The sequence below is a fragment of the Zalophus californianus genome, chromosome 12 (genome assembly GCF_009762305.2).
Source record: "Zalophus californianus isolate mZalCal1 chromosome 12, mZalCal1.pri.v2, whole genome shotgun sequence".
Taxonomy (NCBI): Eukaryota; Metazoa; Chordata; class Mammalia; order Carnivora; family Otariidae; genus Zalophus; species Zalophus californianus.
The window spans coordinates 99,958,781-99,980,809 of NC_045606.1; the positions used below are offsets into that span (position 1 = coordinate 99,958,781).

Consider the following 22,029-nt stretch of genomic DNA (forward strand, 5'->3'; position numbering starts at 1 on the left):
TTGGCCATGAGCCTAGCAATTCCCCATGTCAGGTTCTTGCTGGGGGTGGAGGGCAGTATTCTTTTGCCCTCTCCAAACCAATCTGGTATCTTCCCACATACCCTCCTCAACCTCTGCTCCCCAGAGGTCCCTTCCAAAGTAAGGTGCTGGGGCCCTGGCACTGACAGGAGGACCCAGAGCTCCAGTCTGGGCCTGTGGCCTTGGATGGTGTCCTCCTGTAGGAGGGGAGGGAATTGCAGAGAGAGAGCTGTAGGGTTGGATGGCCGGGAGGTGGGAGGTAAAAGGGGGGACCTTGTCTGCCTGCGTCCCAGGAGCCTGCCAGCTTCTCTGAACTCAGGGAAATGCTGGATTTCACCTGGCTTCCGGTTGGTCCGTCACCACTTTCTCAGATTCTGTTGAATTTCTTTCGTCTGGCAGGGGCTGTAATTGTAGCATCACAGAAAGACCTGGGGAGGTGATCCAGTGTGCCCAGGGAACACAGAGCCAGGAATATGGTCAGCGCTCAGCTGGGCCGCCCACTCCTGGGCCAGGTCTTGCTTGCATCACAAACCCTGCTGTGTGAACTCTCCCACTGGGCGAGCTGTGCCTGGTGGTTGCTGCCCATGTGAGAGCTGGGCTTTCAGCCCAGCAGGCTTTTTCTAGGCCCTAGGTGCTCTCCTACCTTCCCGGAATGCCCGCCCCCTCATGCAACTCCTCTCCCAGCCTGCCCTGCTCAGGGAGGCCCAGTGCCCTGGATCTCAGCAAAACCTACTTTACACATGGACCATTTGCTTCTTCCACTTTGCCACTTAGCAAATCCTGAGACCCAGTCAAGCAAGCCCGCTTCCTCCAGGAAGGCATCCCAGAGTACCACTCCTGCGTTGGAAAGCTGCTGTCTGCAAGGCTGGACCTGCCAGACCCTGGAGCCCCATGGAATCAGGCGCCTGAGGGGCAGTGCAGGCAGCCACTGAACATCTCAGTCAGGTGGGACTTTCTGTACGATCCAAGGTGTCCTCATCCACACATGGCCTCTGTTTAATGATCAGGCCAATCCAACAGCTGTGTTGGTAGGACTTGGGGTTAATGAGGCCTAAGCACAGCTTTCTTACCCATGCAAATTCATGAGATTTGTTCACTAACCCAAGGTGACTGATCCTCACAGATGGGTGCTTTGGGTCACGGGGGGGGGGGGGACAGGGCCACATCCATTAGAGCGAAGAATTGTTGAGATGTACACCCCATTGGCCAGATCAGGGGATGGCATTCACTGATTCAGTAACAAGCTTACTGTGTGCCAGGCACTTGGGCAGCCATAACAAAGTACCACAGACTGGGGGCTGGGGCAACAGACGTTTATTTCTCAGTGTGGAGGCAGGGAGTCCAAGATCAAGGTGCTGGCAGATTCGGTTATTGGTGAGGGCCCACTTCCTGGCCTGCAGGTGACCACCACCTCCCTGTGTCCTCACATGGCAGGGGGAGGGGGGAGCGGGGAGCGTGCCCTCCGGTATCTCTTCTTGTAAGGACACTAATCTCATCAAGGAAGATCCCAGTCTCACAACCTCATCGAAACCTCATTGCCCTGGAAAGGACCTAGCTCTGAATGCCATCACATTGGGGGGGAGGGGTTCAGGGCTTCAATATATGAATTTGGAGGGGGACACAATTCAGCCAATAGCAGCCATGGTCCCTATTCCTTAAGGAGTTCATGCACCTTCATGGGAAATCACTAATACACCGTAGCTCAGTCAGCTCTTGAATAAATTGTCCCAGCCCCAGCTCCCTGACAAAAACTTTCTTGTTCACTATGTCATTTAGCCTCACCGTGAAGTCAGTGACCGTGGCAGGGCGGTGATACAGGGAAGGGGGATGCTGTGGTGAGAATGGCCCACCAGGTCATGTCACAAACCAAGGGCAGATCCCAGGCCTCCTGTTAGCCAAGCCCCTTCCACTGCCACAATTGCCGGCTTCTCCAAGGGTGGCCTGGCATTGTCGACTTCAATTGTCATCCCCCTTCATTGTAAAATAATAAAACTAGGCCAGGGAATGCTTAGGAAGAGGCACGTCATAAAATCAGACAAGAAGGTCAGATCTATCTTAGTGGTTTACAATCCCACATACTCTAGAGTATACTGAGATAAAAGGGTTTCACAGGCGAACAGGAAACAACCATAAGCAGATCAAGATCTTAAAGGACTTCTATCCCGTCCACTTCCAGGTAAGTGCAGGTCTGGGGTGGGGACCCACAGCCAAGCTTCTAACGGGCCAGCTGAGCTTGGTGGAGCTGCGGTTCCTGGAACTGCCTGCGTCATCCTGCGTTAGAAGCAGGCTGGGAGCTAAGAAAAATTACCTAGGAACTGGGAAAATGGTGGTTCTTTGGCAAGCAACCTAAGCTTCGAGTCGGCCAGCCAGCTGGCAGCCTCCTCAGGAGGATTGGGCTTCCTGTTTGCCCAGCCCCAGCCCCGGGGAGCTGCCGGAGGGAGATGAGGCTGGGAGGCCAGTGGGCAGGTGCACGGACAGGGAGAGAGCGGGACCTTTTGATAAGAGGAGAAGAGTTGGGGCCAGAAACAGTATGTTCTCACATGTCACTGCTCCTACTGGATCATGGCAGAGAAGAAAATGAATGCCATCCTATAGGTTGTCCCTTGGGTTAAAAAGAGAGTGGTGCCTTCTAGGTTACTCAGATCTGGAGGGGGTGGGGCCCTAGACAGGCACTGTCCGGGTAGAAATTTCTGGAATGAGGAAAATGTTCTATAACTGGGCCATCCAATACCATAGCCACCAGCCACGTGCGGCTACTGAGTACTTAAAATGTGGCGTGTGAGGCTGAGGAACTGAATTTAAAATTTAATTTTAATTAGTTAACTAAGCCACGTGTGGCTCTTGGACAATATAGCTCTAGGAATAATGCTCCTATTAAGAAGTAGAAATGTTGTCTCTCTCCCTGCCACCACTCAAATCTAGAAAGAGCTTTCTCTTGTCGTTGGGAGCCATGGATCTAGCCAGACAGTTCTGGGGCTAAATTCTGGCTTTACCGTGTAGGCTGTGGAACCCTGTACAGGTCACCTCTGTAAAGCTTGTAGTACAGCGCCTGGCACAGCAAACACAATAAGTAGCAGTTACCATCATTATTTTAACAAGCCCCATGTGTGGCTACATGCACAGCATTTATACAAGTGCAAGTTTACTATGGAAAGAGAAGAACAGGGTTTTCCCCAAACAGAGCTCCATCCCATAAGGAGGAAGTCTCCACCTGTATTAAATAGGCTAGCTGCATGTTTAAGAACTTGGCTGAATTGACCCTAGGTCACATCTTGGGTTTTAATGTCAAGGAAAGAGAACTTCGGAGCAGATGAGACCTTGCACCCACAGCCCCACATATCCAATGGGGCGTCTGCAGTGTCTCCCAGTCCTCGATGCCGGGGCTGTGGCTTTGCCTGCCATCTTCCCCCCTTGGCTCGCAGCTGTGGCTTACGGACATGCATTCATTCATTCATCAGAGATGGGCTGCGGGGCTATTAGATGCTGGGGGCACTTGGGATCCAGAGATGCCGAAAACAGCCCCTGCCTTTGGAGCTCACAACCTGGTGGGAAAACAAAGGTGTGCCAAATCCCAATTTGAAGTCAACACAAGATGCTTTGGAAGGGGATATGTAGTGATTGCTGTCCAATTCGGGGAAGTGGGAGGAGTGAATCAGGAGGGAAGTGGTGGCCCAGCTGAGCAGGAAAACCCTGGGGATGCAGCCTAAAGCAAGAGGAGTTGGAGGAAGGCCAGGCTGGGATCTGCAGGAGCAGCCTGGGGGTGGGGGGGGGCACATGGGGTGACTGTCCATCTAGCACGGCCCCGGCGAGTGGGACAGATGCAGTGCAGGGCCCTGGGCAGGGCTCCCTGAGCCGTCCACACCTCTGCCCACAAGGGGGCCACGCCTTGTGGAGTGGCGGTGAGCCTGCCATGCCTGCCACGGGCCCCGCCTGTATGAAGAAGAATGTCTCCTTTTGCAGAAGTTCTCCCCATCTCCATTCTGTGGTGTTCACCACAGCACATGAGAACCGTGGGCGGGGGGTGGGGGAATGTGTGTGTGTGTGTGTGTGTGTGTGTGTGCGTGTGGGGGGGGTGCATGTGTACGAAACCAGAGAGATGAAGTGACTCAGCAGAACTCATTCATTGGCAGAGCAGAGAACGGAGGCCTCTGGGAGCCCCGGGCCCTGGGCATCGCTCACTGAGACGGGGTGGGTTTTAGGGGGTGTCACCTCCTTCCCACGCCCGTTCCCTCAGCTGTGTGCCTTGCCACTTTGGCACAGCTTACTTAGAAAATGCTGCTAAAAATATGGGTGACATCCTCGGGTACATTGTTGGTTTTGCTTTTGGAAAACCTGGTCATTGCCTAAGTGTCCCCGTTTCTCCTATAGCCTGTAGAAGGGATGGAGGCCTGTAGCTCTGGCAGCTGACAACTTTTGCAACAGGAGCTGGACAGGTGGGAGGTGTGGCTGTCCCGTGAGCAAAGCTCCAGCCCCTGGCCATCAGTGGTTAAGGGGGTCCTTTTGGCAATGTCACGGGAACATCTGTCCTGATGGATTCATTTCTTTTGGTTTCCCAGAATTCCCTCCCTGGTGCCTCTATTTTAAGTGCCAGTCTCCTTGGGATGTCTAGCTCAGGAAGCCCCACTTAGCTCAATGTGCTGCTATGGGAGCAGCATGGATGGGGTGGGGTGGGGGGTGGGTCCTGGAGAGGCTGAGAGGGCCAGGGGTGGACCTGCTGGGGTGGACTGGTCCACAGAGCAGGCAGGGCTGATCTTCAGGTCTGGTGTTGAGACTAAGAGATTGAGTGTATTTTCAGGTGGGCACCGCCCAGGAGGGCACACTGAACAACACCTGCCGGGTGACGGGAGCCGCCTCATGGGGCCAGGAGGCTTGCGGCTCCCAGGGCCCCTCGTCAGGGATGGCGCCACCCCAGCAGCCACATCCACCATCTGTTGTAAGGAGCTCTGCCTGGGCCCACCTGGCAGCTACCAGGGGCCACAGAGAAAAAGGCTACTTGATATTCCTCTAGCACTTTTCACTTAAAAAAAAAAAAATCACTTTCCCTTTTGGCCTCAGTTTCTTTATCTATGAAGTGTAAATTCTGAGGCACTTTTTTACCCTGGACAAGATTATTTCCAGTCCTGATCATTGCACCCTGTTTCTGTTGGGGGTCTAGGTACCAGAATGGTGTCGGGGAGAGTGCGCCGGCTGGTGGGCCTGCCTTCCCATCTGGCTTCAGCCACTTAGGGCTGCGGGTCTCCGGGGAAGCTGCTCCGTTTCAATTTTATTTTATTTTCCCATCTATAAAATAGGATAATGATACCTGAACAACCTTGATGGCACACGGTTATTGGAAGGCTCCCACGAGATAACATATGCGAAAAAGCTTTGTAAAAAGACGAGTAATGTATAGGTAAGGGGTATTATTATTGAAGGACAGTTGAAAAGCTGGAATTCAGCCCAGCCCTGTCCACGGGGGTGCGATAGGTGTTAAAGGTAACTCTTTTATGGGCTATCTTTTATGGGATAGCTCTGGCTTGACCGGAATGGGTCCAGTTCGGAAGAGGCGGGGACAGTTGGGCTGTCACTTCCTCCATGTCCCCTGCCGTCCTGGGGGCATAAACCGAGCCACGGGGGGGTGGTGGTGGGGGACGGAGGCTTTGGCAACAGGGGTTAGCTCGGGCAGCTCTGATTCTGCCCCTTCGATGGCCGTCTCGCACCCATGACACCCCGCTCGGAGAGGCTCCGCAGCAGGGGCCCCTGCCTTCCCCCGCTGCTCTCTCTCGCAAGGAAAGTCTTAGGCCGCCTGCGCCCCCACACCCTGCTTCTGGGGCTCTGGGGGCAGTCCGTGGGCCTGGTCAGGGTAGCGCGGCTTTAGGATGAGGGAGGTGAGGAAGAGGCTCTAACTGCCGGCTGGGGGCCTTGGACGATCCTGAAAGGGGAATGGCTGAGGCCGGGGGCCGGGGAACTTGGGGTGTCCCGCCCGGCGGGGCGTTCTGCTCGCGAACCGGCTCCCGCCCGGTTCCCTCGCCTGCCCGGGCGGGCGCAGCGCCCGCAGCCCTCCGTTTTCCGCCGGCCAGGTCGTCGGCGAGTTAGACCTCCCAGCCTCACGGGGCTGCTGTGCGGCTGCGGCGACGCTGGTGACTGCGGCGCTGCGGCGGAGACAGAGGGGCTCGGGAGGCGGCGCCACGTGAGTCCCGGGCTGCCGGGGCTGGGGCCGCGGCGGGAGATTACCGTATTTATCGAGGCCGGTTCCGGACCCTTGGGGGCGGGTCACTGCGGGCGCGCTACCGTATTTGCCGGGAGCCGCGCAGACCCTTTCCCGGAGCGGGGAGCGCCGCGGCTTAATTACGTATTTATCCAGGGTTGCGCGGTCCTCCCGGGGGTGCTGCGGCAGCTGGGGGTGGGTTGCATCCGCGCCCCGAGGGAGCCGGGGCTTGCAGCCGGGTGGGGTGGGTTGCGGCAGCAGGGTAGGAGGCCTACGTATTTTCGTGGGGGCGAGGTTGCGGCGCAGAGTTTACCATATTTCTCCAGGGTCGCTCCGGCCGCGGGAGTTTGCACGGTTGTGTGCGGAGGTTGGGTGGGTGGGGTCAGATGTTTTGATTCATGAAGCTATTTCATAAAAACAGCGGTGCGTGCGGGAGGCTGGCCGTCTTTATGGGGGCGAGGGAGAAGGGGCGCGGGAGGCGCTGCGGGAGAGCTACCGTATTTGCGCTGGGCAGCGCAGGCTCTAGAGGAAAGAGCCACTGCTGGAGACCGGAGGAACAGGGGCGCAGCCTGGGCTGTGAGTGCGGGAGGGGATGGAGGAACTTGGGGGAGAAGAGGGGGCCGTTGCTTTAGACCTTCTCCGTAGTCGGGGCCTTAGTCAGGGATATAGCTGGGGAGAGCGGGGAGGCCGCCCAGAGACAAGGCCAGGCTGAGATTGGCCAAGGGACCGTGATGGTCTGTCTTTGCAAATGTCAATGCAGCTGGCTGGGGAAAGCCTCGTGGGTGGGGTCTATTGCAAGTAGTACATGCCCCTTCTCCAGGGTGGCTGTGTGTCCCACCCTGGCCCGAGGGGAGGGGGGGAGACAAAAGGGGTATCTCGGAGATCCCACTCTGCAGATAGGTCGACTGAGGTTGTAGTAAGCACTGCATGGAGGTCTAGGTCCCTGATGGGGATGGAGGACTGCAGGGGAGTGCCCCCTCAGCCTACTCTGGAGCAGGCCCCAGTGCTCTGCCCCAGCAGGAGCCCTAAGTTTTTTGGGGGGCAAGGAGGTGGGGGCAGCAGACAGTGCTCTCCAGGAGCAGTGGTGCTTTGTGTGTCTCTAACTCTGGTGGTCAGGATAGTGGTGGTGGTCTTGTGTGTGTGTGTGTGTGTGTGTATGTGTGTGTGTGTGTGTGTGTGTGTGTGTGTGTATTTTGAGGGGAGTTTAGTTGATGAGCAGCTGGTACACTGAGAAGAGCTTTTGCCAGTGAGTCAGGAAACTTAGGGCCTAGTCCTGGCTCACCTTGTGTGACCTTGGGCAAGAAAGCTGACCTCAGTTACCCCATCTATAAAGCAGGGCTCAGTAAGGCCTGCTCCTTCCCCGGGGTTGCTGTGAGGACAATGGGAAACAATTTAAGAGGAACGCAGTGCCCTGGAGAAGAGGATCCTCAGCAGAACCAGCATGAATGGGATGGAGCTGAACTTGGGGCTGTTTGTGGAGCATTGGGCCAGGCTTTGGTATCTTGGGGATGCCAAGAGGAATGGAGCTGAGACCAGCTCCTGGGAGCTCACACTCCCTTTCAGGGATTTGCAAGCCTTTTACAGGCATGCCTCATTCTGATAAACAAAGAGCTGCTGCTTTAATGTTTAATTGAGATTACTTTCAAGTGTACAGGGTTTTGTTTTTGTTTTTTCTTTTAAGCTTTTCAAAAATATCTGTGAACCACCAGGTGACCCCACCCTTCCCTCCAGATTGGGGATGCACCCCCCTCCTTGAGATTCTAGTTGGAGAGAGAAGACCTATCCAGGGGCAGGCTAACTTAAATACTAGAAGCCCCTGAATATTACCTATCGTCATTTATTCAATGCTTTGTGTGGCAGGCACAGTGCTTGGTGTTGGGAATAGAAGAAGGAGATAGCTCTGTCCTTAAGGCAGGCACAGGGCCAGGAGACTGAGGTGGCGTGACTGACCTGCCATGTGATGACCGAGGGTCATAGGGTTGGGCCATAGGGCTCAGGAGGGGCTGGAGGGTTCAGGGAAGGCTTTTGGGAGGAGGCAGCACTTGAGAAAGGCCTCAAGGAGCCGCAGGCTGTGATTAAGGGGTAGAGGAGAAAGAAGGGCATTCCAGCAGGGAAACACTGGCTTGAACAAGACTGTAGAGGGGCAGATGCTGAAGCTGTGGGGAGCCAGGGCAATGTCCTCCCTGAGGTTGGGGGCTGGTTGATCCTTGGATGCCCCCCTCCCCCACTTCTGACTCCTCTCTCTGCTTCTGCCTCCCCAGGGGCTGGTGACTGCGGCTGGAAGTGCCCATGACAGAGCTGGCGTCCCCGGGGGGCGGGTCCCCTGCGGGGGACGGGGAGGAGGGTCTGGGGGACGAGCGAGGCCTGGTCATCCACCACCCCGCGGAGGAGCAGCCTCACCGCTGCCCACTGTGCGGCCAGACCTTCTCGCAGCAGCCCAGCCTCGTGCGGCACCAGAAGGCGCACGCTGGGGTGGGCCGCGCGGCCGCCTTCGTGTGCCCCGAGTGCGGCAAGGCCTTCAGCGTCAAGCACAACCTCGAGGTGCACCAGCGCACCCACACCGGCGAGCGGCCCTTCGCCTGCCCGGAGTGCGGGCGCTGCTTCAGCCTCAAGCAGAACCTGCTCACGCACCAGCGCATCCACAGTGGCGAGAAGCCGCACCAGTGCGCGCAGTGCGGCCGCTGCTTCCGCGAGCCGCGCTTCCTGCTCAACCACCAGCGCACCCACGCGCGCATGCCCGCGCCACACCCGCGCCGCCCCGGCGTGTTCGGGGAGCGGCGGCCCTACTTCTGTGCCCGCTGCGGCAAGAGCTTCGCGCGCGAGGGCTCGCTCAAGGCCCACCAGCGCAGCCACGGCCACGGGCCCGAGGGCCAGGCGGCCCATTTAGGCCGCGTGCTCTGATGCGCCCCAGGCCTGCTGCCGCCCCTCCCCCGCCCCGGGCCCGCGTCCACGACTCCCGGAGATGGCGCTGCCCTGCGGCCCCCGTTCTGGATGCGATCCCTGGAGACGGGGAGGGCTGGCTTGGGGTCTTGAAGGAGTGGGCCACTGCCTGGCTTGGGACGCCTCCTTCCGTGTCTCCACCCTCTGGCTGGCAGCGCACAGCTGTTCTGGGCCCCTGCATTGGTTTTGCTCCTCAGGCTCACCCGGCCTAGAGTAGGTGAGACCCAAGGGCCAGCCGGAGCCCCTCTCAGGCCGCCTGGGCAGGAGTTGGCGGGGGGGGGGGGGGGGGGGGGGGGGGGCGGGGGGGGCGGGGGGAACAGGCAGGGGAGGAGGGGTGCACTGAGCTCTGAGTCTATGACTAGCTTCTGACTAGATCTTCCTTCCCAGAATGTCAGAGTTGAAAGCCACCTGGAGAGGGCCACTCTCCACAATGCCCAGGCTGCCCTCAGCCCCCAGGCCGTCCTGGCTCTAACACTTCTTGTGTATTTGAGAAGTCATTTCACTTCATGACTCAGTCTCTTCATCTGTGAATTGCATTTAACAATAGACTTCTCCCTGGGATATTGTGAGGATTGTAGTTAAACATTACCAGGTAAGAGAGGGTGACCTCACTGGTCCAGAAACATCTATTGAGCACCCCGGTGTGTCATGCACAGTGCTGTGCTCTTGGGAGGAGGTACAGACACAAAACGTTGGGAGGGGGGACACTTGGTACCTACACAGGGGATGCAGGCTATCCTGAGGGACGGACTAGAAAGTGCGCTGGGAGGTGGGGGTAGGGGGTTGGTGTCTCCAAGGCAGTCTGATGGCTTGAACTGGGTTCTGGGGATGAATAGAAGTGCTCCAGGGAGAGGGAAGGTGGAAGGTCTCTGAGGCAGGAGTTAGATAGAGAAGGCTCATATTTGTCCTACAAAAGACTTTGTGGCCAGGTAGAGAGGATACCAAGATGTTTAATGAGGAGAGCACGGTGATCTCAGACACGCAGCTCAAGGAGAAATGGGAGCACCGTGAGGAGTGGGATGAGCAGGAAACTCAAGGGTTGTGGGGTCGTCTGGGCGAGAGAAGATGAGACCCCTAGCTAAGGGGCTTGACCAAGGGGAGAGCCGGGACTGGCCCCCAGGCCCCTGATTCCAAGTTGGTGCTCCAGAGCACGGGCTTCTTCAGCCACTTAGCAGATGAAGAAACTGAGGCTCACCCAAGCCTGCTCCAAATCTCACTTAGTACTTAGTGGTAAAACAGTACAAGCCTGGCCCCCAAGACCCTGTATCTCTGCCACACCGCCTGTGAGGGAGGCTCTTACTGGTGGGAACGTGGAGTGTCAAGGATGTGGGAATGTGACTGGAGACCAGGTGGTAGGGTCCTGGGCAGGGGTGCCCCTGGGTGGTGTGGGGGCCTGGCGGGGAGCATGACATCCACAGTAGTGGATTGGGAGGAAGGGAGTTGGGGTCTTGGAAGGGACCTGCACTCACAGAGCCCTTGCTCTGTGCCCAGCCTGTGCCACCACCTTGCTGGGTGCTGGAGACCTGTCCCCACCCTCTGCCCTTCCTTAGAGCTTTGGGGCTCCTTGGGGGTCAGTGGCCCTCTGCTTGCCACTAGGTGGCTGCAGCAATGTGGCCGCTACGCTGTGGACGAGTACTCAGTGGCAGAGATGATGAGATTAATTGGGCCCCGGGACATCTGGAGCTCGAATGCCCTGAGTTCAAGTTGTCTCAGTGGTAAATGGGATCGATAGCCCTGGAGTACCTGGTAGGGGGCTAAGAAGACTGGCTCGGAGCTCCGGACAAGTGCAGGGTGGCCCAGATGACCGCTCCCGCCTAGCCGCTGGGAGGGCGGGTGTGACGGGGGGCTGGGCAGGGCCGTGTCAGAGCCCCGGACCTGACCCTGGTCTCTTTGTCTCCATGAACAGATGTGGAGTGGGCAGGCCCTCTGGGCGGTGTGTCAGGCACATCTGGGCACAGAGCCTAGGAATGGGGCCCTGTGGGGGCCTGCCCACTGGCATGAGGATACATCCCCTAAGAAGACCTACCTCGGGAGGTGCCCTGCAGAGGGGACCTGTGCAGCCTGGAACTGGAGGTGGGTTCTGTGCCCCTGGTGGAAGAACTCCCCAGACCCGGTGGGAGTGACAGCTGGAGAAGAGCTCGTCCTGGCTGCCCGGCCACAGTCCACTCTCCTGTGGCCGCAGGGACAGTGCCTGTGTGGAGAGCCGGCTTCTCTGCACCTGCATGGCCCACCGGAGACAGGGAGTAACTGGCCCTAAGAGAACACAGCGAGTCGGTGCCAGACCTGGCTCTAGAGGCAAAGCCTTGCCCCAGGGGTGACCCATACCTGCAGCAGGCTTCACTCTCAGAGCGATGGTTCTTAGTGTTTGGGGGGCATGAAGCCCTTTGAAAATCTCACAGACGTTATGAACCTTCTCGCCAGGAAAACACGCATACTCATGTAGACATGAGAATCTACAAGCCAGTTCAGAGGCCCCGGACCTAACCCGTCACTCCTTCCTCACCTGGCATAGAGCCTGGGCCACTGTACAAGTAGCATTTCTCCCTCCTCCAGCTGAACTTCCTTCCCTCATTCAGGAACAAAGGATTCTGAGGAGGGGACCCTTCCAGTCACTCTCTTCCCCTGGGCCTGACAGTGCATCAGGCTTCTGGAACCTTTCCTCCCTTCCGCGGACATTGCTGGAGGCTCCCTGGGCTGGGTTTGCTCTTCTCTGGTTCGGGGCTGCTTTGCTCTGGCTACCTGGCTGCTGGTTTTCGCCACGCAGCCTGGACTCCGATTTCACCGTGGAGGTGGAGAGGAAAGCTGGACCTTCCGTGGATGTGGGGTGAGCACGAGCCTGGGCCCAGTCTACCTGGGGGAGGGATCCTGCTTCCAGCAGCCAAGTGCAGCAGGGCTGTCTCCTGCCAGACCAGGGTTCAGCTGCAGCCGGGCATGGTGTGGGGAAGGCTGGGGAGGAAGACCGAGCCTCTCTCCTGGGGCCTGCCAGTGTAACGTGCGTGGACAGTGGGAGCAGGTTGGCCTGGGGCTCACTGGCCTCCTCAGAATGAACCACTCAACCTGAAAAGGTGTGGCCGGGTAGGGCTGGGATGGGTTTTTGATGACAACCCAGGCGTCATGTTGCAGGTTATATTTAGTGAAACCCTTGGGGGTGGGGAGAGGCCTATAGACATGGGATTTAGATCATAGCCCAGCAATGTGAGTCGTGGGGGGCACAGTGGAGTTTGTTTAGGTGGGAGGTCCCAGGGCCAAGCCGGGGTTTGGTTAGGGTTGTCGGGAGGCCTCCCTGGCTCCCAGCCCGGGACCTTGCTGGGCCTGTCTCCCATGCGGTTTGGTGCAGAGGTTCTTATGGGCCATCTGCCATCTGCCTCGTCCTGGAATACCAAACCACTCTGGAGGAGCTCAGAGGAAGAGGAACAATCTGCACTCTAGAAGCTTTCACGTGCTCTGATCCTTGGCCCGCCTGGACGGAGCCTCACAGATGGCACCCCTTCTCCGTGGTTGTCCTCTCCTCTCCTCCCTTCCCTGTAACTGTGTGGCCCACAGCCGCTGTTGCCTTCTCCGTCTTCCCTGGAATTGCTCCAAAATGTGGACCTCCCCTGCCCTGCTGAGCTCTCTTCTCTGCCAGGCCCTCCATCCTTGTCCCCCGAACAGTCCCTGTGTGACCACGCCACCTCACCCTCGGGTAGCACGTGCAGCCTTGTACTCGGGTTTTCTGTGCACGTGTGCATGTGTGTGCTGAATCTCCAGCTAGACTGTGAGCTCCCTGAGGGCAAGGGACGTGCCATGTCTTCTTGAACCCAAACAGGGTCCAGCACGGGGCTGGGCTCATAACACTCAGGAAATACTTGTCGAATAGCTGATGGGTCAAGTGCTGGGGGCTGTGGGGTGACTGGTGGTGAGGAGGAGAGGGCCCGTGAATTCACACGTGGGTGCATTTTGCCTGGGCCATGAGCTGGCTCGCCTGGGGCGGTAATGGCTGTAGGAGCCCTCAGGCAGTGGGACAAGAGGGACCCCCCCCCCCCCATGGCTACGCAGGAGTGCGCGGGAATGGTGTCCAGGCTGGATATTTCCGTTGGTCACTAAGACCTGCCGGGGCTGACCAGGTGGAATAAATATTCTCTTGACATCAGCGGGAGTGAGCTGTGGTCATTTGGGGCTCAGCCGGGAGCAGGGCGGTGGCTTCTAGTTCTGCCTCCATCCTATCTCGAGGAGTTATGTTCCGTGGTTGCCAAAGCCTTTGGAAAACATAGCTCAGAAGGCACAGCCTCGCAACGATGAATAGCTTAGCCACCCCCACCCCCACCCCACCCCCGGTCTAGGTAACGACTACCGTTTGGATTTGGGTCATGGATACTGGGGCCCCTTCAAGTAGCTTCAGCTGCTTGCTCAGCCGAGAGTGAGGCCAGATCTGCTGAGAAGCTGCGTGGTGATGATCGCCATCACCCGTTGAGAGGTGAGCTGCTTGGGGGTGCTCCAGCTGAAGACCCTCCGTGCTCCAGTGCCACCCCCCCTCCCCCGGGGGCTTGGCCAGCCGTGTGTCCCTCCCGAGCTTCGTCACCCTATCCGTGACTGTCGTGCTCCTCCTACCTCAGAGTTGTGAGAGGCGAGTCAGAATGTGCATAAATTCTGCACATTCTGGGGAGAATGTGGAGGCAGGGGTTTGCTGTCATTGCCCTCAGGCTGAAGGTGGAACCTGGCAGCAGACCCCTTGGTTTCAGAGCCCAGGTGTCTTCTGGAGCAGAAGGTCCTGGAGGGCAGAGTTATGTCAGGTCAGGTCTGCCACCGGGTAGCCTAGACTGGGGTGAGTGATTTCCCTCCTGTGGTTGGTGAGGCGCTGGCCCTGATCATGGCCAAGGCTCACCCCAGAACATTGCTTCTGTGTCCTATTTTGTTTTTTAAGATTTGTTTGTTTGAGGGAGAGACAGAGTGTGAGGGGCGGGGCAGCAGGAGAGAGAGAATCTCAAGCAGACTCCCTGCTGAGTGTGGAGCCGGCATCACCCAACCCTGAGATTGTGACCTGAGCTGAAATCAAGAGTCAGGGGCACGTGGGTGGCTCAGTTGGGTTAGGCATCTGCCCTCAGCTCGGGTCATGATCCCAGGGTTCTGGGATCGAGCCTTGCATTGGTCTCCCTCTCCTCCCTGCTCATGCTCTCCCTTGCTATCTCTGTCTCTCTCTCAAATAAATAAAATCTTAAAAAAAAAAAAAAGAGAGCAAGAGTCAGATGCTCAACTGACTGAGCCACTCAGGTGCCCCTGTGTTCTACTCTTTGAGTCAGATTTGGGGCTGCATCAGTTGTTTCTATCAGCCAAGGAAGGTCCTGAGGGGACTTTGGAACCTGGGTCTGTTGGGGGTGAATCAGGCAGGGCTCTTGTTCAACTCAGATTGACTAATGCCATAATGGGGAAGTGTGGGCTCGTGGGGCAGCTGTGCAGTGACTTGATGGTGACAGCTGGGACCCCCAGCCCATCTTTGGCTCTGGCCTCCCTCTTGGGGGCCGCCTCCTCAGCTCGCACACATGGCAGGAAGAAGCCCTCGGCCTGCTGAGGCTCGGTCTTCCCCTAACGGTCTGAGCCAGTTGGTGGAGGGCAGTGATCAGAATGGGCAGGCCCGGCCCACACTGCTGCCCGAGGGGTCAGCCCTGCCTGGAGCCCGTGGTCTGCCGGTGAGTGAAGGGACAGTTCACCAGGGGATGACCAGAAGGAGAAAGCAGTGAGTAGGGTCCAGGTGGGTAGACCGACGCTCCTGCTCCCCTCCGTCGGAGCCCCTTCCAAACATGGCCAAGCCTCAAAGTCCTCACGGTAATGATGCCCAAGTGAGACGAAATCTACCGCGGATGCTGCTGGTGCTTCGCCAGATGCCCTTTCCGAACTGTTCTGAGTGTTGGCTGCTAACGGTTCACAGCCGGTCTGCCCCAGCCAACCCCCACTGAGGCTGACATGGGAAGGGGGGCCAGCTCTGAAGTGCAGCCTGGGCTCAGAACTCCCCGGGGGTCAGAGGACACCAGTTTCCAGCTGAGACCCCATCACTGGCTCTTTTCCCCACCCGATCTTGCTTCCCACTCCCCTTCTCCAGAGAGCACTTCCCAGTAGTACTTATTCCCCTTGGACAGAATCCTTGTCTCAGGCTCTGCTTCTAGGAAGACCCCAGACTAAGGCAATGTTTTGAGGAATACAGGCTTAAAGCACTTTGCACATGCAAGAGATCATGACAAGTATCTTTATTCAGTTCTGTGTAGGGCCAGTTACCCGTAGGTTTTTAGCGAAGAACTGCCAGTAGGTGAATAGATTGGGGTGGCCATCTCCTTTGTGAGGGGCCAGGCCAGAGGCCCTCGGGCTGGTGTGCCAGTTCCTCACCAGCTGCTCTAAGGCCCCTCCCAATTGGAGACAAGGTCCAAGAATCTAGATCAAGGGTCAAGGGTTGGGGCCTAGTATAGCTATGTGGCTTTGGCCAAGATCCTTACCGTTTTTAAATTTTTTTTTAAAGATTTGTTTATTCGTTTGAGAGAGAGATCGAGCAGGAGCGAGCCAGGGGAGGGGAAGAGGGAGAAAGAAAAGAGAGAATGTGGAGCAGACTCCCCGCTGAGCACGGAGCCAGAGATCGTGACCTGAGCCAAAACCAAGAGTTGGATGTTCAACCCACTGAGCCACCCAGGCCTCCCAATATCCTTACCATTTTGAACCGCAGTTAGTTCTGATCCATGAAATGAGCCGTGTAGACGAGCCACCCCCTGAAGTTTCTTTTAGGGTTGAAGTTCCATAGTCGCTTCCTGACTGCTTGTGTGGGCTCTTTGAGGTTGTAAGGAGCAGAGACCACTCTGTGTGGCAAGGCCTCATGAGATGTGAGGGAACCCCTGGAGCTGTGTCCCCTCAGGAGGGCATTCCTCTTCCTTGGTCCCAACACTGTTCCTGTGACTCAGTCTTGCTCCTTCCTCTGGCTGTCACCTTCTCTACTCCGGAGCAGATGCTTGTAGAACTAGAACTAATTTTTTTTTTCTTTAGGCAAGATGACTGCAGTTTCTAGCGGCAGAGACAGAAAAACACCTTGGAGCAGACCTTTGTTTCTGGAAGGTCATCGTTTAAACCCATGTGAAACAAATTCTCACCGCTCATCCCAAACTAGCCTGGGACTTGGGCAGCGTTTCAAATGCAGATGTTAGCTGTTGTGTTTAATAATCATCATTTTTATTTTATTTTTTTTAAGATTTATTTATTTGAGAAAGAGCGAGCGTGTGCCGAGTCCGGAGCCTGACTCGGGGCTCGATCTCACGACCCTGAGATCATGACCTGAGAGTCGGACGCTCAACAGCCTGAGTCCCCCAGGTGCCCCTAATAATAATCATCATTTTTAAAAGGCTACTGTTAGGCAGAGCTCCTGGGGACAGGGGCCTCTGAAATGTGGGAAGGACCTGAAATTCTTTCATTCGTGGGGGGCTGAGCTGGTCCTTCTCCTGGCACGTGGAAACCTGCTAGGGACAAGCTGTGCCCCCGACATTGGGTTTAAAGCACGTGGGTTCAAGAGAGCTTTCGTTTCTAGGAGCAGTGGGAACTGTGTCTGTGTGTGGGGCTAGGGGCGCTCTGGAGGTGGGCGGCATGGGAGTGCACAGGGGTCCTGGGAGGTGAGAAACACAGGCTGAGGGACAGAGGAGACAGGCAGCCTCCTCCACAGGTGAGCACGCCCAGAAATCCCTGGGGGGGGTGTGGCGTGGGACTTCTGGGGGAAAAATGGAACATACGGAGTTCTTGGGATTGGGGAGGGCTGGGTCTTGATGTGCACCTAAGAAGTGTATTTCGGGCCGGCGAAGGAGGACACACTGGCCATCTTTCCCACGTGCTGTCTGGTATTCTCTGCGGCGCCTGCGCCCTGTCACTCGTGCCGCTTTCTGCCACTGCCCTTGGCTCCCTCACCTCCTGCCCTGTGTGTCCTTCTCCTTGTCTCACAGGCAGAGTCCCCAGGGTGGCTTGGGGTGTGACTGTCCCCTGTCCCCTGAGGGAGTCCCTTGGATACAGTCCATTCTTCCAGCACTGCTGATGTTGTCTCTATGGCCAGGGTGGTGGGGGCCACAGTGTCAGTCCTGGGGGCTCAGGGGGGCATGCCCGAGCACGTGCCCCCGGGCGGGGCTGTCCAGCTTGTCCAGCCAGTACTCTGTTCTCTCCCCGACTTTTACTGTGCTAATCCCTCAGTTGGCAGATTATCCCATATGCCTCGTGCCTCTTTTTTCCTTAAGATTTAATTTCTTGGGGCGCCTGGGTGGCTCAGTCGTTAAGCGTCTGCCTTCGGCTCGGGTCATGGTCCCAGGGTCCTGGGATCGAGCCCCGCGTCGGGCTCCCTGCTCGGCGGGGAGTCTGCTTCTCCCTCCCCCTCTGCCACTCCCCCTTGCTCTCTCTCTCTCTCTCTCTCTCTCTCTCTCTCAAATAAACGAACAAAGTCTTTAAAAAGAAAAGATTTAATTTCTCATGTTTTTGGTTGATCTCCAATGACAGCATTTGAACATCATCTGGTGGTTCATTTTCTTGTGTGTAAAGCCCTCAAAGACTCAGGTGACATTCTGCAGGTCTGGGCCTGGGGTGTCTGACCCTGGGAGCCCAGGGTACAGGTCAGTGGCCTGGTCGCATGAACGTTGGCTTCGACTGGATTTGTGCTCTGGGTGTAGTGCTGGAGTTGGAACAAATATATCCTTTGGGGAGCTTCTTTCACTTCCTATTGCCTACCCCTGGTTGGTATGTATTTATAGTCTCCTTATTGCCTGGAGAGTGTTATAAAATGGGACTCTTTTCTTGGCCATCATTGGAGCATATTCAGGAAATCTTAACAATATGAGAAAACTGAGAAATAGGACCAGTAAATACAACAGTCCCATTTATTAGGCAACTCTCAGAAAACCCCCAAAGATCGCTGAAGGATCACATTCTGTGAACTCAACACAATAAAATGAGAAATAATGAATAACAAAATAACAAAAGTTTCTGTACATTCAGGGACTTAAAGACACAGATCACTGACGAAAATGTAATGGACATGACAAAATATTTATGAACGGATGGGTAGAAAAACACTACATTTCGAGACGTGTGCTGCACAGGGCCGCCTGGCTGGCTCAGTCGGCTGAGCGTCTGACTCTTGATTTCGGTTCGGGTGCTGATCTCGGGGCTGTGGGATCGAGCCCCGCTTTGGGCTCTGTGTTCAGTGGGGCGTCTGCTTGAGATTCTCCCCCTCTCCCTCTCCCTCTGCCCCTCCCCCATACACACACTCTCTCTCTCTCTCAAATAAACAAATCTTTAAAAAAGGGGGGTGTCTGGCTGGCTCAGTCAGTTAAGCGTCTGACATCAGCTCAGATCATGATCCTGGGGTCCTGGAATGGAGCCCTGTGTCGGGCTCCCTGCTCAGTGGGGAACCTGCTTCTCCCTCTCCCTCTGCCCCTCCCCCTGCTCGTACCCTCTCTTAAATAAATGAATAAAATCTTAAAAAAATCCAACTTGTGTTGTACAATGAAAGTAGTAATTAGAGGGAAACTTTAGCCTTAAACCACTCACTGAAGAGAAGAAAGTTTGAAAACCAAAAAGTGAAGAGCTCAGTTTAAAACGTTAGAAAACTTACAGTAGAATGTGCTTGAAGAAGAATACGGATAGAAGTTGATAGGGTAGCAGACAAAATACTATTAAAGACTCAATAAAACCCGAACCAGTTCTCTGAAAAGACATATAAATATAAAATAAAATATAATAAGACATATAAAATAAAATAGACAAACCTCTGGCTAAAAAGAGAGAAGGCACATGAAAATGATGCTGGAAACGGGAAGGAGGTTGTAGCTACGGGCACAGCGGAGATTCTGAAAAATCACAAAAGAATACCACAACTTATGACAATATACAGTCACAGGAAATGAATAATTTTTAAGAAGAACATAAATTATCCAAAGACACTTAAGCAATCTGAATATGAGCCTAGAGTAATTGAATTAGTTATCAACTATAACACCCCGCTCAAACCCCCAAATCAAGATGGGAGGCCCGGGTAGCTTTAACTGGGAAGGTGTTTCAAGCTTTCATGAAGAGATGATCCACAGTCTTGCGGATCTTCATCCACAGTCAGTTCCAGAGAATGGGAGAAAAACAGTTCCAGACTCTTAATGAGGTCAAGCAAAACCTGGAAAACGAAACCAAACAGGGACAACACAATGAAGGAAGATTTTTAGGTCAACGTCACTTAGGAATATAATCACACAAATCCAAAATAAATGTTAGCAAATCAAATCCTGAAATCTATTGAAAAATATGTCATGGCAAGAAGATTTTATTGAACAAATATATGGGTTGTTCAACATCTGGGAAAATCTGTTAGAGAGATATACCCCTTTAACAGATTAACGAGAAAAAACAGGGTCATCTCAACAGATAAAGAAAAAGCTTTAGCTAAGCTTCAATACATTTGTAATTAAAAACCCAAACCCAAACCAAACCCAAACACATCTTTCCATCGTTACCTCTGTTGTCTGTTCCTATGAATTGTTTCAAATGTAATGACATATTTTTGAGACGACATTTCAAAGTTAGCAAATTTGATACACTGGTGGTTGTAGATATTTCACTGAAGATTTATTGATTTCGATTTTGCAGATTTCTTTTGGTATTTTGAATTAAAAATAGTCTTCAACATCCTTGTAATTTTCCAAAACCCGTAAGCCTTAGGCTTTGTACCTATGGCTAATGGATAAATGGACCTGTCTGGGGGAATTATAGAATTCCTATCTTTCCCTCTTTATCTATGCATCCAGTAAATATGGAGTTCTTTCTTTCTTTCTTTTTTTAAAGTGATAGCTTTGTTTTTTTTTTTTTTTAAGATTTTATTTATTTATTAGAGAGAGAGAATGAGAGAGAGAGAGAGCGCATGCGGGGGGAGGGTCAGAGGGAAAAGCAGACTCCCCGCTAAGCGGGAAGCCTGATGAGGGGCTGGAGCCCGATGCGGGACTCGACCCTGGGACTCCAGGATCATGACCTGAGCCAAAGGCTGTCGCTTAACCAGCGGAGCCACCCAGACGCCCAGGAGTTATTTCTTTATTAAGGTGCAAGATGTGTGAGATTCTTCATTTGGCTATGTGCTTAGGTATCCAGAACCTAAACAAGATAAAGGGGATCAGACTGACATTGTTTAAAGGGTACAAACTTGCAAGGCATAGTAAATAAGCCCCAGAGATCTAACCCCCAGTACAGTGAGTATAGACAATATTGGACTATAATTAGGTAATGTGATAGATATCAGTAGAACCGCAATCATATTAAACTATAGAAATATATCCAAGCAACACATTGTACCTTGAACTTCCACATGTTATGTGTAAAATGTATTCAAGTAAGAAAACCCTAAATAGGCTGCATAGTCACGCCACTTTCGTAGCAGAGGCGGATGGAAGAGTGGTGCCCTCTAGTGCACGTTTGGAGAACTGACGTTGAGTGCCTTCGACTTTGTAAGGAGGGCTGTTTCCCTGAAGGTAGCCCGGCGAAGTTCATATTAGAAGGCGCAAGTCAGGGAGCGTGTAGGCTGTCAACAAATATTTCTTGAATGAATAAATAGAACCATGAGGTTTTTCGGAAGGTTCCGTGGAAGTGAGTCAAAAAAGCCGGCTTGTCAAAGTCAGTTGTCCCCTTAGAGATGAACTGAAGGCTGACAGCTAATAGAGGAGAGAAGGGAAAATTCCAAGCACAGAAACTTGGTGCGTGTTTCTTTCCTGGGTTTCAAGAGGAAATAAGATGGAAACTGGAGTCACTTTCTGAAGAGCATTAGCCAAAAAAGCTAGCAATCAAAGTTTGCTCCAAATAGCCTAACACGTCCTAAGAGGGCATAGGGGTGGATATGGGTTGGTGCCCCGAGTCCCTGGCTGAGCCAGCCTCAGGACCAGAGGGAGGGAAGCTTGCAATAAGAGTGGGGAAAGCAGTGACACACTCAAGCGCTGTGGGCTGTTTGCATCTGTAAATAAATCTTCAAAGTGTGGATGCTCTGCTCTGCGGGAAGTTTGAGTGCTTGGTGGGTATTTGATAATACAGTTTATTAGCTTCTTCTCAGTTATAATTGGGTTATTGTACTTATGTTAATAAAGGATCTTTAATTTCAGAGATACATACAGAACGGAACGCTGGCTGGGATTTGCTTGGACCAGGACTGGGGGATGGGTGCGAGGGGTGGGAACCGAGGGGGTGGTAATTTGCAGTTGGGCGACAGGTAACTGGGGCTTCGTTCTATCATTGTTGTGCATTAGAAGATTTCCTAATAACAGCTAAAACAGTGCTTGCACTCAATTCTTCCAGCCTTTTGAAATTTCCCTTCTTAATACTGCTAGCAAAGTTAGTGTTGGTGGGGGAGAGGAAATGTTTGAGTTCAACCCTGCCTACCACTCGGAAGGAAGGCTCTGGGAGGCTCCGGGCCATCCTGGAAAAGAGCAGCTGTAAAGAAGCCAACACACACAGCTCGCAGTCTGTTTAAAATGGTAATTTCCCTGGTGAAGGTCCAAGTAGCGGGGTGGGCACCCATTCCAGCACCGCATCTTCATCAGGCTCTGTGAAGCCATCCCTAAAGGCTGGCGGTTTGGGGGGAGCATCCGATCCCCTGCCTGGCTCGGGCATGGGGGCGGCCCCTGGCACCCCAGGTGACCTGCCCGTTGGAGCCTGGAGCTGGCCGTTCCACTGGCAAGAGATGCTGAGAGATCTTGAGTCAAACGAGAGAAATGCTCAGAGAGGCAGAGGACAGGGAGGGCTGCTCCCACTCTCGGCTCCGCCCTTTGCCTTCACTGGCTTTGGTGGGGCACCAGGACCCACTCCTCAAATTCGACACTCACATACTTCACCAGCCCCTCCGTGCCTGCTTGCTACTCCCTGGGCTTGGGTTACAG

General features: G+C 54.5%; 1 protein-coding gene across 6 annotated transcripts; it reads left to right on the forward strand.

Annotated features, from left to right (window-relative positions):
* The first annotated feature begins 36 nt into the window (after window positions 1-36).
* Window positions 37-13,439, forward strand: LOC113911626 (zinc finger and SCAN domain-containing protein 2-like). 6 transcript variants are annotated; one of them, XM_027574409.2, is made up of 4 exons: window positions 37-963; window positions 8,467-9,362; window positions 9,533-9,737; window positions 11,052-13,439. In XM_027574409.2, the coding sequence occupies exon 2, from the start codon at window positions 8,495-8,497 to the stop codon at window positions 9,104-9,106; it is 612 nt and encodes a 203-aa protein (XP_027430210.1). In that variant the 5' UTR covers window positions 37-963; window positions 8,467-8,494; the 3' UTR covers window positions 9,107-9,362; window positions 9,533-9,737; window positions 11,052-13,439. The 6 variants fall into 6 exon arrangements, with proteins under 6 accessions (XP_027430210.1, XP_027430206.1, XP_027430209.1 ...); XM_027574405.2 differs by lacking the exon at window positions 9,533-9,737 and having other exon boundaries at window positions 11,052-13,438; XM_027574408.2 differs by lacking the exons at window positions 37-963; window positions 9,533-9,737 and adding an exon at window positions 5,535-5,885 and having other exon boundaries at window positions 11,052-13,438.
* Window positions 13,440-22,029: the final 8,590 nt, after the last annotated feature.